This window comes from Diachasma alloeum, unplaced genomic scaffold, assembly GCF_001412515.2.
Source record: "Diachasma alloeum isolate Michigan unplaced genomic scaffold, Dall2.0 Dall_scaffold_00914, whole genome shotgun sequence".
Taxonomy (NCBI): domain Eukaryota; kingdom Metazoa; phylum Arthropoda; class Insecta; order Hymenoptera; family Braconidae; genus Diachasma; species Diachasma alloeum.
The window spans coordinates 176,829-191,593 of record NW_021681032.1 but is presented as its reverse complement, the minus strand read 5'-3'; the positions used below and the strand labels follow the sequence as shown (position 1 = coordinate 191,593).

General features: G+C 38.9%; 2 protein-coding genes across 4 annotated transcripts; one reads left to right on the top strand and one right to left on the bottom strand.

Moving 5' to 3' along the window:
- Positions 1-504: 504 nt before the first annotated feature.
- Positions 505-3,247, top strand: LOC107045352 (ubiquitin-fold modifier 1). 2 transcript variants are annotated; one of them, XM_015267618.2, is made up of 4 exons: positions 526-671; positions 802-858; positions 2,713-2,843; positions 2,938-3,247. In XM_015267618.2, exons 1-4 carry the CDS (start codon positions 667-669, stop codon positions 3,006-3,008), a joined length of 264 nt encoding a protein of 87 aa, XP_015123104.1. In that variant the 5' UTR covers positions 526-666; the 3' UTR covers positions 3,009-3,247. The 2 variants fall into 2 exon arrangements, with proteins under 2 accessions (XP_015123103.1, XP_015123104.1); XM_015267617.2 differs by lacking the exons at positions 2,713-2,843; positions 2,938-3,247 and adding an exon at positions 1,443-2,691 and having other exon boundaries at positions 505-671.
- Positions 3,248-3,404: 157 nt separating this feature from the next.
- On the bottom strand, positions 3,405-14,495 carry LOC107045351 (coronin-7). Of its 2 annotated transcripts, XM_015267615.1 has the most exons (9): positions 14,310-14,495; positions 13,119-13,331; positions 12,689-13,024; positions 11,873-12,426; positions 11,271-11,423; positions 9,730-10,158; positions 7,403-9,352; positions 6,827-6,916; positions 3,405-6,691 (listed from the first exon to the last, which is right to left on the bottom strand). In XM_015267615.1, the coding sequence occupies exons 2-9, from the start codon at positions 13,276-13,278 to the stop codon at positions 6,683-6,685; spliced, it is 3,681 nt and encodes a 1,226-aa protein (XP_015123101.1). In that variant the 5' UTR covers positions 13,279-13,331; positions 14,310-14,495; the 3' UTR covers positions 3,405-6,682. The 2 variants fall into 2 exon arrangements, with proteins under 2 accessions (XP_015123101.1, XP_015123102.1); XM_015267616.1 differs by lacking the exon at positions 9,730-10,158.
- Between the last annotated feature and the right edge of the window lie 270 nt (positions 14,496-14,765).

The window sequence follows — 14,765 nt, the reverse complement described above, 5'->3', positions numbered from 1 at the left end:
GAGGATCATCGAAATGCACTGGAGAATGAGCTTTTCTTTTACAAGAACAAGACTAAAGTCTAATCAACAAACACTTTAAATTAGAATATATACGTAAAGACAAAGGGTCATACCCCGCGGTGCGTTATGTTAATATTATAATTATGAAAAACATCTTATTATTGGAATAAAAACGTAATTATACAATTCTCGAAGCATTCAAATGATTCGGACGCTTTCTATTTCTATTAAACATTCTATTAGCCTTTAGCGGTTTTTATTGAAGAATTATGCATTATTCTGTTTTTTGACAATACAAATAATTAAAATATTTAAGAAAAATATAAATATTGAATATTTCATAGAAAAATCCAATTCTACTTTTCAATAGAATCAGCTAAAATTTAATAGATATACATTAGAATTTTCTAATATAGAAAATATATGAATAGTGGTAGAAAAAAACGAATTCTATTGAGAATTTTCTAGCGCATTCGCTTCGTTTGATTTTTTTTCGTATATGCGAGTCGATAATCAAGGAATCCTAAGGGCTCCAGAGTGAAAAGTGGGGAAGACGACTGAAGTATTGAAGTTACTTTCTCTCCCGTCTGCAGTATTCACTCCCAATATCGCCCTTATTTACACTAAATTAAATTAAACTAAACGAGTTAATAATCAGCTGCAACAATGGCGTGAGTATCCCCCTAAAATTGAAATTATTCTCCCCTTTTATAGGATTTTTACAAGTTTTTTTCCCTGACCTAACCTCTTCACTAACGTCAAACATATGTTCGTAACGTAATGAGAAAACAAATTTTCCAGGTCTAAAGTCACCTTTAAAATCACGTTGACGTCGGATCCAAAGCTGCCATTCAAGGTGTAAGTAGATTATTCAAGGATGAATTCATTTTTTTTTATGAGAAAGTGTCAATCCCCGATTCTTCTGGCTCGAGATCAAACGCTCAATATAACGCTCGACTCTACCTAATTTATGGATTCAGTTGTGAAGTGGCAGGAATGAGTCGATTTTATTTTGGCAGATTTTTTAAGGTTTTGTTAAATTTATCAAGAAATCCTCTATAAGTTAAATTGACCTAGAAAAAAAAATCAAAAGTCAATTCCACCTGAAGTATATAAAAATATCTCTAAATCCACGAGAGATATTTCCATTTTCGTTGCAGTGTTTCTCAAAAATTGAACTCCATTCTCCAAAAACTGAAGAAAATTCTCCTGAAATTAATTTGAGATGAAAAAACCACAACAACTCCCTGCGAAACATTAATTCCCAGGAGCAATCTCGTAATGCAAAATAATTATAAACATTTTCGCAGAGATATTTATCTAATCTGTCTCCCCTCCACCACTGAATCACATTTACGTTTACTTCATGATGGAATCAAATAAAATTGAAAAAAATGAATAAAAGAAATAAAACCATTGACTCTCTTTTTGTTTCGGAACAGATGAGACGTTGAAGATTTGCCAGAAGATGAAAGGGAGGCCTGTCATGAGAATGAATGAAGTATGGACGAAGATCAGCTATCAGAGATTCTAAAGATGTTCGACAATTATGTGACTCTGATCGAAAACCCGAGAATAATAGAGCAAATAACAATACGAAATGTATCAACAGCCTTCAGCTGTTCGCGTTTCATCGAGAGAACGATGCTGCGTGCCAAAGAGGATAACAAAATGAATGAATTGATGAGTAATTTGCGAGGTCACTGGTCAATGAACAATCGTGTGCACACGTACAGCATCGAGACACTGCACAGTGCATGTGATAAACTCGTGGAAGTGCTGATGAAAACAGCTGGAGTCACAGGGGACATTATCGACAGACTTTTGACTCTTTATGTGAACGATTGTGGTAGGAAGCGATTAAATAAATTCCTCGAGGCTCTCTTCAATGAGTCATTGACAGCGAATGCTGCATTGGAATGCATGACAGAGCTTCGTTTAGACAAGTCTGTGATCGAGGACGAGGGGAGGGTTTTCCTCTGGCACAATCAGGCCTCTTGTGGCAATCGGGAGGAGGTCGTGAGGTGCATCGATAGGATGATTGACGATGGATTGGTCAAGGAAGTCATTGAGAGTTTAGATAAGTTGAGTGAGGAGAGCCCTGCGAGGAAGCTCATAATCCAGAGTTTGAGCAGTAGAATTAATAATTACGATGAGAATGTGTGTTCAGAGGTGTTCAAGGTCAGGAGAAAAGTACTCGAGGGGCTGTTGGATGATGAGGATTTTCGATTGAATTATATAGACAGCATTTTCTACTTTGGAAGAAGCATGAATTTTGAGAGGGGACGGTGGAGTGGGTGTCACCGATTCTCGTTCGATGATATTGTTAATAGTTTAAAGGGGTTGATGGGTATTAATGAGCAGATTTTGGAGGCTGTTAAGAATAGGATACTGATGGCGAAGGGGATGGAGGGGGGGAGGATATGGGAGGAGCTTGAGGATGCTTGTGGGAATGAAATGTATGGAATAGTTGTGTGAAGGACGAATTTTATTGGGATGTTGAGGTCTGTTAGAATTATTCGTCATGAAGTTATTAAAAGAGTTATTAGAGAACTTTATGATTTAAAAAGTTACTGAAGAATTTGCAAGTGTGAAATTAAATTCAATGATTTAATTTATTGATAATAAAACTGTAAATTTGGTTTATATCCACTCCAGCGAGAGAATAAAATAGAGTTCTTTGGTTATTAATTGAATTGGAGTTTAATTTAGACTGAGTGTACCTGAGAATGCGCCATTTACTGCTGTTCTAAAATTCGCTGCTGAGGAGTTCAAGGTTACACCTGCAACCTCGGCTATTATAACGGATGATGGGATGGGAATTAATCCTCAACAGACTGCTGGTAACGTTTTTAACCCCTCAAAAAAATTTAAAAACTCATACTGAGTGATTTTGAGATTATTAACTTGATTTATGTTACGTATTCACAATTTCAGGCAATATATTCCTGAAACACGGATCTGAACTCAGGCTTATTCCCAGAGATCGAGTGGGTGGGAGCAGTTAAATTAAATACATTTCAAAATAATAATTCATTTGTACATTAACGAAATACTGATTTATCTGAATTTATACGACTCTTTTTGAACACCCACGCATGATGAGAGAATAAATAAAACATTCCACGAGTTGGAGACAGATATCAACAAACGAATAATATCCATTATACATTTTCAAATTATGTGAACAAATTGTCATTAGAACCATTGTTGAATAAACCTTAATGGATTACGTATTTCTATCAAATTAAATTTTTTTTTCGTTACAAGCCTGTTAATTACTTCCATTTTCTCACATCTATCAGGCCCATTTAGTAATAAATTAACTAAACTCAGGATAATTGTAAGGATATTGGCTATATTGCCTGATTGGGAATAGCGAGGAAGAAATATGACAAAGTCCGTTTGAATATTAAAGCCTCCATTGTTATTTGGTAGAAATATCTTATAGATGAAATACATGGTAAGATATAAAGTCGATACAAAGAGACGTCACTACTACGACAAAACTACTCTTGGCGGATCACCATTCTCTCATTACCTTCATTATCTAAAATTATGACATGCATTAGTCACATGTCCATCAACTCCGAGGTACTTTAGGCTCCGCAAATTTAATGCCTCTTGGTACTGCATCATTATTCGAGGAAGGACTTCAGCAAATCAACTACTAAATATCTCGGTAATGTCGGATTAGCACTGATACAGAATTAGAAAAATAAGTGAATAATGTATCGAATTAATTTTGTCATCCTGGATTATGGACGAGTATAAAATGAGTGGAAATTTTTTTTCTCATGGAATGGCTCGCATGGAATGGCTCAATTTTGGATGATTAGTTTCAGTGGAAATTTCATTTTTGGCACCTCGGTCGCTTCTTTGACAAAGGATTTGTGGTACTCTAATACCATCGTAATCAACGCTGATTCGACACTTTAGGAAAATGGAAAACGTTTGTAATCTGGTTTCTGCTGATTTCTACTTCAATTTTTTTTCCTCATTAATTTTTTTTTGTTTTCTTAATGCAAAGGTGGATTAGAACAATTGGAAATTTATGCAGCGGACGAATCATCATCAATTACGCAGGATGGCAAGCACCACATTAAATTACATTACTCTGTACAATACAGTTAATAATGTTACGACATTTAAAAAATGTAAAAAATTTTACATCACGAAATAATTCACATTTTCTCCCATTTACTAAAAAATATATGCATAGCAAAAATCGTTGGAGTCATTTCCATAATCATCGATGAAAAATAATGGCTTTATCGATTATGTATCAATGTAAAAAGTGTAAAATTGGAATTATAAAGATGTTTCAATTACTCTATTTGCCGGTGAGAATATGAAAAATTATCTCCCCGAGCATTTTACGTAGGAATTCATGACAGTCTCTTGAATCATGACGAAAAAAAAACATGACTTTCATCGTATTTACGGTGAATACTCTGATTAATCGGAGGTGAGGAGAGTCACCACCATGTCAGGACTAATATTTTAATACTCGATATGGATTTTTGTCCTCAATTTATTCAACCGATCATGGATTAGTGCATTCACGTATTATCCTCAACTACCCTTATTGCTATTATCCTCACGTACTTTTTCAATTATTTTTTAGTTGTAAATTATTCATGAGTGTGCGTGCAAGGGGTAAACATCGGGGGAAAACAGTATCACTCAGTAAATATCACACACACGTGATCTCAAAGTAGTTATTTCTCAGGGGGTATTCATTATTTATTATCGAGTCAAATTCATTTCAATTCGTTTATCGAATTATTCAGGGAATTGTCCCAGACTGAGGAACTGAAATCGCGAATTTTCTATTTACAATACTTGATAATCACCAATTATCCTTAATTTCAGTAAAAATTATTCGAAATGTTCAGTGAAGTCATGAAACTTTTTTTTTTCTTTTAAAAAAGTCGTAAAAATGAATGAGAGAATTTCACTTTGCCATTAGTTTTGTAATGTTATTACAACATTCTATATTTTTTAATGGACATTTCTATTAAAAAAATGCACTGCGAAATTGTTAAATAGAATTGGCTTTTTAATTCTGTTTATTTTATGTGATTATCAAAACAATTCAATATCAATCAATTTGATATCAATATTAAATACGACCTGAATTTTCAAGATTCACTCGAATTCGCAATCTTTCCATTCCCAAAAAACACGAAATGATGAAAAAAACAAAAAAAAGTTCTCACATTTGCATGTGAATATTTTGCTAAACATTTACAGCTTATCAATTCTGATAATATTTCGTTTAAACAAATTCCCCAAAACTCATGTGAAGTGAAATGAATTCATTCAATTTCATCGCTTTTCCATCGAATTATAAACGAATTTAATTGAAACGATCATCAAAAGCGCATGACCATCAACTGAATTCGAGAAACAACTACCTCAATCGATATTATGCTGTCGCCTCCCCAATCTCGCTAATAAATAGATTTATTCATCACCATTTTAAGAAAATTCGAGATGTCTCGACTCCTCGAATCATCATGTTGATTGCTCCATTACGAACTATATCAATAATCTCAGTAAGATCGCCTCGAAATTCCTCAACTTGAATTACGTAGAATGAAATCTCAATGTTCGTCCTAATACGTTGCTACAAAACGTAAAAACAAACGCACGAATTTCTGTAGCAATTTTCGAGTTTCACTCGATATTTTTCCAGTGAATCCCTGGTTCCTAAACTACATGACAATTATACTAAGCCATTACCATTAATATACGTATTACAGAGTAAAAATAATGAACAGGCGAAAGTGACGAAAACGTATTTCATTCTAGACTAGAGCTATGATCACACGTTAATCCTCGAAAGGGAGGCGTTTGGACACGTGTGAAAAAAAATTAATAGACCAAACTATCGCTTTCTTTAAGATATTCTATTGGAATTCTACCAAAAATCTATAAAAATTCTATTAAGAAATTTATCATTTTATCTTTCAGATTTTTCAATCGAATTTCAATTAGAACTCTATAAGAATTCAATTATATTTCCTTTGAGATTTCATTAAATAATATTGAATAATAATAACAATAATAGTATTCAATAATATCAAATAGTCAACAAATTTTAGCTTTTCTACAGAAATCCTTGAACGTAAGGTTTCTAAGCTTTTTATTTCTGTATTTTAATTTGTTTTTCATAATAAGATTCAAGAAAAAACTTGAAAAAAAAATTATTTTCTGAAAAAACTAATAGAATTCTCACAGAACTCCAACAGAATATTTCAAAGAAACGTTTAGCTTTTTCTACAAAATTTTTTCACACGTTAATGAATAAATTAATATGCCTGAAATAAATCGCACTCGGTTTGCACAATTGATATAGATTAACGATAATAGAAATAAAACTCTGAATGTGGCACACAATGTGGAAAAATGCAAGTTAACTGCTGATGAGGAGCGAAAATATTGGGTTGAGTTGAATATTTAATGGATAGAGCGGTTTTCAGTGGCTTACGGGGTAACGATGGGGAGCCAGAATGACCGGAGATGGCTATTCAGTGACACGCACCGAAGCGAGACGCCCGATGAATCATTTTCGGAGGTACTTCGACGGTTTTTCGATTTTTTTTTCTCTCTTTTTTGGTTCTTTTTTGTAGTGGCGTTCCGCTCCAAGCAGCTGGTCATTCATGCGTGGTGTTGTTTAATCGTCCTGAAGGGGGAAAATTGTCTGGTTTAATTTGTGGCTTGAACATATGTATATTTTTTTAAGAAGAAAATTGAGGGAGTAAAATGCGACGGAGGGAGGTCTTTTTTTACATTTTGTTGAATACGAAATTAATTTTACCCATTCGTGTTCCTCCACCCCCTCCATGTGGTCCTGCTCCAGCGAGCATTGTATCATCTCCCCCAGACTGTTGCTCATGTTCTTTTGGATCTACCACACAACATAGATACACACATATAAACACTCAAGCTGATTCTCATAATCAATGACTGTTTAATTCGTCATCGTTCATTTTATCTACTTAATCGATTCAATTTTTTGCTCGACCTCGCACGAAACAATTTCATAGAAAAGCCTAGTGGATTCAACAGAAATTATTTTACAAAAAAATCATCTTTCTATACATTTTTTTCTATCGAAACATGTTCCATGGGAATAATCAATTTTTTTCATCGATTATATTTCATCGAAATTTCCAATAAAAAATACGAAAGAATTCTCTAGCGAATTCCTGGTTTTTCTATAAAATTTTAAGTACGCGTTGGAAAAAATAAAAAATAGCACTGAATTGATAAATCCACCCGAATTTTCAGCCAAGAAAATTCCGAATCTCCAATCACATCGAAATAAATCAAGTACCAAGAAAAAAAAACAAGCCAATAAACCACTTCATGCACCGAACACGCCAAACCTCACCTCATCATGTTTAGCCTTGTACCACTCATTGGAGTTGAGTCTGCCAAAAGCCTGCTGGGAGACGGCGAACTGTCCCTTAGCAGAGACAGGTGCAGTGACAATCCCAGACCCTTGATTCTCCGACAGGCAATCCATCCCCGGAGGTTTCAAGCTGATCCTCGTCGCCTGTTTGTTGGCGCCACTGAACCACTCCCCAGCCCCCATACTGGGCTTCCAGGTGACCCTCGTAGGTGGAAACAGATCATCCTGAAAGAGTTCACTCTTGATCCTGGGCACAGTGAAGCTGAGGGGTTCTATCGTGTTGTTGGTGAGCCTCAGAGCAGACGCAAACTCAACACTGGCGACATCGCACTTGTTCTTCGCGAGGAACGAGAGCCCCTGATGAAGGCTGGCACAGCGATGGTGGCTGAGTGGACATATGTAGGGGGCCTCTTCAGTGACCTCAAACGCGTAAATAGTGGAGTCGCCACGACCAGTGAGCAGCAGAGTGGAGCTGTCCTCGTCGTAAAATGGCATGAGAATGGCCGGTGAGACGTCAAGGCCCACAGTATTGAGGGGAGAGTTCAGCTTATCAGGCTTGAACATCATGATTTGCCTCTCCGAGACCTTATCAAAGCCAATAGCGAGGAGAAACCTGCCATCAAGGGCCCACACGACCCTGGCCCCCCTGGTCCCGACAGGCCCCTTCCCCTCGTTGATGGGAACCTCGCTGGACCTGGGCTTATAAACCCTCAATTTGCCATCCTTGCAGGCAGTAGCCAGATACTGTCCACAGGGTGACCACGCGAGGCTGAAGATCTGATCAGTATGTCCCCCCAGGGTGATCCTAGCCACCGCCCCCTCCTCCATCCTGGACAGGTCCCATATTTTAACAGTAGTGTCGTACGACGCTGAAGCAAGGACATCAGCAGCCAGAGGATGGAACTTGATGAGATAAATCTTGTCAGTGTGAGCCTCAACCGTGAATTTGGGTTCATTCGTGGGCTCCACCAGCCCCCCAGCAGGCACCTCCCACAGTCTGATGATGCCATCGTCACAGGCCACTGCTAGCCTCTGATTGTCGAAGGGATCCCAGGCGAAGTCCATGATTGTTGCTCCATGAACGAGAGCTGGCATGACTCCGTCAGGAAGTCTTCCTGTCTTCTTCAGCTCCAGAACAGCTATTTTACCCCCTGGACCACTCAGTGGGACTGCCACTCTGTCGGGATTCGCGTGGAATCCATCGCACTCCCCTGATATCTGTCGACTTATGTTCCTGATGTTCTCGATGTGCGTCGATTTGTGGCCTGGTGTGCCCTTCAGGTGGCGAAATTTCGAGACTCTTCCGAAGACTGTTGAGGTTCTCTTGGGGGTGGGGGTCGTGATGGGCTCGGGCTTCTCCAGGCGAGGGTCCATGCTCTGCTGTCGCAGCATGGGGATCTTCTTCTCGTCGTCCTTCAGAACTTCGGATTTGGATTTGAAGGAGTCCCTGCGACGAAGGGCTGTCGGGGAGCCCAGGGCCTTCTCCGCCAGGTTTCCGTCGGTCACCGACACTGATCTGCTCTCGTAGAGCCTTCGGCGCTCTGCTATTGAGTTTCTGTTGAGTCCACCACGCTCCAGGCTCCCTGGGGTCTCCTCGCTCTCAGGGGATTCGTCCTTCACTTTGGTCTCGAATAACTTGCGACGCTCAGCGGTGCTCGGCGTCTTGGGCTTGTAACCAGAGTCACTGGAGTTGGCGTCCTCCTCCATTGAGGACGAGTCGCTCTTTCCGTTCTCGGATTCTTTTATTCGGTCGTTGTCGAAGGTCGGGGATTTGTCGGCATCGGGGGGCGTGCTGTCTATTATGGGGTGCGGCTCCGCGGGGTAGCCGTTGGTGTCGGTGTTCGGGGCCACTGGGACCGAGAAGACTTTGTCGAAGGAGAACTCTTGGCTCCCCGATTTCGCTTGGAACGGCTTCGGACCCAGTCGGGGCTGAAAATTAAGAGCAATTGGCTTTGTAAAGATAAGGCTAATGATGCTGATTTGATAAATGAATCCATGAAGTTAGGTGAATGAAAAAATCATGGGGAGAAGACGTAGAAAATATTCTTACAATTGTGCTCTAAGAATTCGTACGAAAATTATTCCATTCATTTTGGAAGAGTTCGCAACTAGTAAAATTTTGTTATCTCCCTTGGAATAAACTCGTATTGTTCCATTATTTCATGCATTCCCCATTAATCGCAATTACTTCATGTTTCCCAACATAATCAGCTGAATTAAAATCCTAATTAAATAAATTAAAACAAATAAACGACAAGAAAAAGTAGATAACAATCGTCTCCTGTTCGTTCACTCCATATTCGGACCTTGTATCCTCCAACCATATTAGGATTGACTGAAGTAACAACTGTCCCAGAACTGGGTGATGTTCTCGGTCTAGCCACTGGCTTGGGCTCCTCCTCGGAGATGCTATTAGCTCGTGAAGACCTTGGCAATGGCTTTGGCGGCATCGACTGGCCATTCTGCACTTTCTGCTTGTCATCATCCGTCTCGATTGGCCTCATTGTTTCATCATTCTTGTCTGGTCTTTCCGGTTTCTCAATTTTCTCCATCTTCTCCGGTTCGGGCTCGATGCGCTTCTCCTTTTTCTCCTCGCGCTCTTGTACGATTGATTGCACCCTTGTTGGCTGGAGGAAACCCTTCGGTGTGGAATGCAGACTCTTCGCTGCCTTCGCCTGCTCGGCCTTTATGTCCTGCTGGCTTTCTTTCAGTTTCGCCAAGTTTCCTCTGTGTATCTGAGTATTTCAAGATTTTTCCGGGTTATTATCTTTATGGGGACGGTTTTGTCCAGCTACGATGCCATAACAAAAGCAAACAAAGTGCGAAAATACTGGCAGAATGGTAAAAACAATTAGTGAAGTCTACTGTGGGGGGAATGAGGGGGGTTTTCCGACGTCTGAAGATTCTTCGGTTTTTATTCATCAGTCGTTTGATGAGTTTCTGATAATTTTATCAATCGAGTTTAAGTACATCATTCGATTCACTTCATGGATTTTATGAGCATTCCCTTGATTTGAATGAAATACATCGAATTATTGAGTATTTTCTCAACAAAAATCTTCGATAGGGAGAAACTTTAATGCATTCTTTAACAAACGTCAGAAATTCCATAAAGATTTCATGCCCCGCATGGTTTGTTTCAGTTTCGCAAAGTTTCGTGTATATCTGACTATTTCAAGATTTTTCCGGGGTATTATTGTTATGGGGTGGTTTTATCCAACTACGGTGCCATAACAAGAGCAAACAAAGTGCAAAAATATTAAAAATGTCTTCTTTTTATAATTATCATCATAGATATAAAATGAGGTGCTAATCGAAATTAATTCCAGATACGAATTGAGGTTCTTGCCCTCGACCCCAATTCATGAATGACATTATCGATCTCCATTTTTTCTCAACATTGTGGATGTTTGTCACTCCGCTCGTTAACTAGGTAAAGTGTTGTTTGATCTCCAATTACTTTTTACGAAGCGAAGTTTTATCGGAGGGGAAGTGGAACGATATGTCAGGCTATTCTTGAAACTTACACATCGAATAACGTGAACTACAGACACAAACCGATCGTTTCATTCTCTTTCCAACGTGCCAAAATCACATTTTCAACTCAGGATTACTAAAATAAGAGGAGAACTGCGTAAAATACGAGGAGCTGAAATAAAATATGCAAAACACAAGTACATCGCCAGCGGAAAAACAAAATCCAATAATTCACATCGATGAGCCACTAGTTTAAAACAAGAATAACACTACTTCAGAACAAAAGTACGTAATGGTACGGTGGCAGCTGCTGTTGATGTGTCTGATAAATGTCAGGGGTTGCAGTGATGGAGATGCAATTGATACTCACAGTTATTGGCTCTTCTCCTTTAGCACGTTTGGCAGGATCTAAGGATATTTTTGGAACTGGGGCATTGTGACCCATGATCCACGCTTCGGCAGTATTTTGAGCAATGCAACCCGCTGTGTCTGGATAAATATCACCGTGAAAGTCTCTATATGTCTGTAATTGAAGAATGCTGCGAATTAATGGGGGAATCGATTCAATACTGGACGACATTCCTCAAATAAACAAATTGAAGTTTAAAATTATGGGGAATTTATTGGATTTCCCCCTCAGCAAATATTTTTTTGTCGTTCTTAAATTCTGAGATTTATTCTGGAGATGGAGGGAAATTAACTTTTAAATAATGGATAACTCCTGAGAAAAAATCCTTCAATTTGACTCTGCCCATTCCTCTTGCAGGAGAAGTCAGTTATAATTTTACTACAAGTCTGTTGAATAATTCTAATTTTAGAATAATCGACATTCACTGACTTTTTTTTCAATTGAAAAAATATCTGTTAATAAATCCAATTCTGCAACAATTTTAAGGGAATCCCAACAGAAATGTAATGGCATTTTTTAGTCATTTTTTTGTGCACATGTATAATGACGAAATGATTATTCACCTTTCGTGGCACCTGATACATGATCGGAATGACCATATTCGACGTCAACTGCAGAACCCTATTGACCTCAGCCTGCATGACATTGAGTGCACGTTTTGGAACCAAGGAGACTCCCTTGGTCTGCTCCCCACTGTGACGAATTCCTTCCACCAAAAAGGGATCCTTATCAGTGACTTCCATGTAGAAAATCGTGGTGTCCCCCTTGCCAGCTAGAAACAGCATATTGGTGTCCTGATCGAACAGTGGCATGAGGATCCCAGTGCTGCAGTCGAGCTCCAGTGTTTTCACAGGATCGGAGAGATTCCTGAGGTCCCTGATGTAGACCTGACGCAGTCGTGCAGCGTCGAAGCCAGTCGTTAGGATTCTGTCACTGTTCCCCAGCCAGACAATGCGGGAGTCTTTGATGCTTTGGTGGCTTGAGCAAGTGTTCACGATTGATTTTGATCCTCGTGGGTCGACAATGCGGACCTGTTTATCCTTGCAAGAGGTAGCCAGGAGAGAGCCATCGTACTTCCAGCTTACTGATTGAATCACTTCGGAATGTTCATTGTTCGCTGTAGAAAAAGATAATATTTGATTCATCGCGTTCCATTCGATATAAATTAATAATTTTAATAACACGCATGACAAAATTTAATAGCATTAATAATTACAATTAAATTATTTTTTTTAATGGAAAGGATTCTATAGAAAAAATCTATACGATTCGAGTTTTCTATAGAACTTATTCTATTGGGATATTTTTCATAGAAATTTCCACCGAATTCGCGAGGTGAATCAATTTTTTTCACAAAATAAATTTTAAAAAATCCTTACAGAACAATTCCTGCTGCGACACGACGTCCCACAGTGACAAATTAGTATAAGAAACAGTGGTCAAGAGATGTTCAGCCGTGGGATGCCAGCGTACAACCTCGACTCGTCTCTGTCTGTGTGAAAATGTCCCCTCAGGATTGCAGAGTGACTCCTCGAGTCCAGCCTCCGGGATGTGCCACAATTTGACGAGACAATCTTGGGAGCCAGTTGCCAATAGTCCATCGTGAAAGGGGGAAAAATCCATATCAGTGACCGTGTCAGCGTGTGCATGAAGGAGAGGCATTGTTTTGCTCTTCCTGCCGCAGTCCTCAAGTGGCAAAACAGCCAGACTAGATCCTAGTTAATGTAAGCAAGTTGCAGGATGAATGGGCAATTTATTGATTCAACTCCGAGGGATGACATTAAAAAAAATATATGTGGGCTGCATTACCATTGTGATCAACATTGAATGCCATAAATGCAGCGGACGCTGCGATGTTGTTCCCGTAGGTCTGATAAGACCCGACGCATATATCACGAATGCATGCCTCTGGCTTTGGCACTATTGGTGTTGCATTCTTGTATTTTGATGCCTTGAATCTCCAAGCCATCTTTTTTATATCTAGTTACTCCAATTTGATTACAAATTCTTCACACATGTAATCTGAAAATCAGTGGGTCAATGGAGAGTTTTTGAATTTTTATTCTAGCTGCATAAACGGATTGGTTTTCGACTTGATGAAAAATATAATTGTTGAGTATTTCTTTTTTGGAGAATATCAAATTAGCAAAATGAGGGTCTTTGAATTTTTAATGTCAGTTGATTTTATGAAGTCAAAAAAAGTAGTTCAATATCCGCTGAGCGAACGGCGCGATTTAAATTATTTCGGTCTCATTTTGGAGCTCGCAAAACCCTTGAAAATGCAAAAAAAGTCTTATAAAATTGAATAAAGTAGAATAATACTAAAATACCATTGACTGAAATAAATCTTGAGGAAAAAAACCAAAACATGAGCGAAGCCCTTAAACTATCCTTCACTCCAACAATAATTCGACTATTGTGAGCAGAAAAAAACAGCAAAATGAATACAAACGTGAGTAAAAGATTGCCAGGATTGTATTTTCCATTTTTTCGTGAAGAGGTGGCTATAGTCAAATAATCCTACCACAAACTGCTATAAAAAATAAAGATCTTCAATATCTGCTGACCCAACGAGGTAATTTGCATGATTTAATTCTAATCTAGGAGTTCCAAAATCTCCTTAAAATTGAATACAATTCAATGATCTCAAAACCCCATCGATTAAAACAAATCTTGACAAAGAATTCCAAAACAAGAACAAAGCCCTTTGCCCATTCTTCACTCCACCAATAATTCCACCGTTGGAAGCAGGAAAAAATTCCATCAAAACGAAAACAAACGTAAGGGACTGGAATGATCGTACTCTCTGTTTTTTCTTCTAAAGCGGTGGCTGTGCATGACTAATAATCGCATGGGGTGAGAGAACCCGGTGGCTACCCCACCCTCACCCCCAAGGGGGGTAACAGAAAGTTGGTTATACAGTGGGGGGATGACACAGGCCGCTTTGTGCATTACAACAAACAAATATTTCGCCGACCGCTCACAACAGTGAATACTCACGTATTATTGCAACAATGCCGTTGGACTAGAGTCGTGCAGTCTTCGTTAACTTTCACTGGCGATAATTCACGATTAAAAGACGATAATCTCAGACTACTCAACTTATTATAAACAGAGCCAGTGCTTGGGAGACAGTGGCAGGCGTCGCAGTAGTATGACAGCCGGAAACGGAAAACCTCCCCTTGTTCGTTGCTCTTATCCCGATGGGGCAGAAAGCGTCGTCTCTCTACTGTTCGCCCCACCCTTCGATCTCAGATTGTCACCGTTTTACTGAGGATAAATGACCGATTGAGAATAACGAGGCTCTCGCGCATGCGTATTGATAAATTGGAAAATTTAAATGAGAATAACAAAGGCGGGAAAACATTTCGTAGAACAACACAGCGAATTCGATAGAAAAAACTGGGAGGGATTTCTACTGAAGTTCTGTTGAAAATGATATTTGTTTTTCCCTGA

What these genes read in the sequence shown, in the direction of transcription:
- LOC107045351 (XM_015267615.1), bottom strand. Translation starts at nt 13,278, where the DNA reads ATGGCTTGGAGATTCAAGGCATCAAAATACAAGAATGCAACACCAATA. An exon ending in TGTATCAGGTGCCACGAAAG is followed by an intron (nt 11,424 to 11,872) that starts GTGAATAATCAT and finishes CTTCAATTACAG; the next exon opens with ACATATAGAGACTTTCACGG. An exon ending in ACAAGGCTAAACATGATGAG is followed by an intron (nt 6,917 to 7,402) that starts GTGAGGTTTGGC and finishes GTTGTGTGGTAG; the next exon opens with ATCCAAAAGAACATGAGCAA.
- LOC107045352 (XM_015267617.2), top strand. Translation starts at nt 1,504, where the DNA reads ATGGACGAAGATCAGCTATCAGAGATTCTAAAGATGTTCGACAATTAT.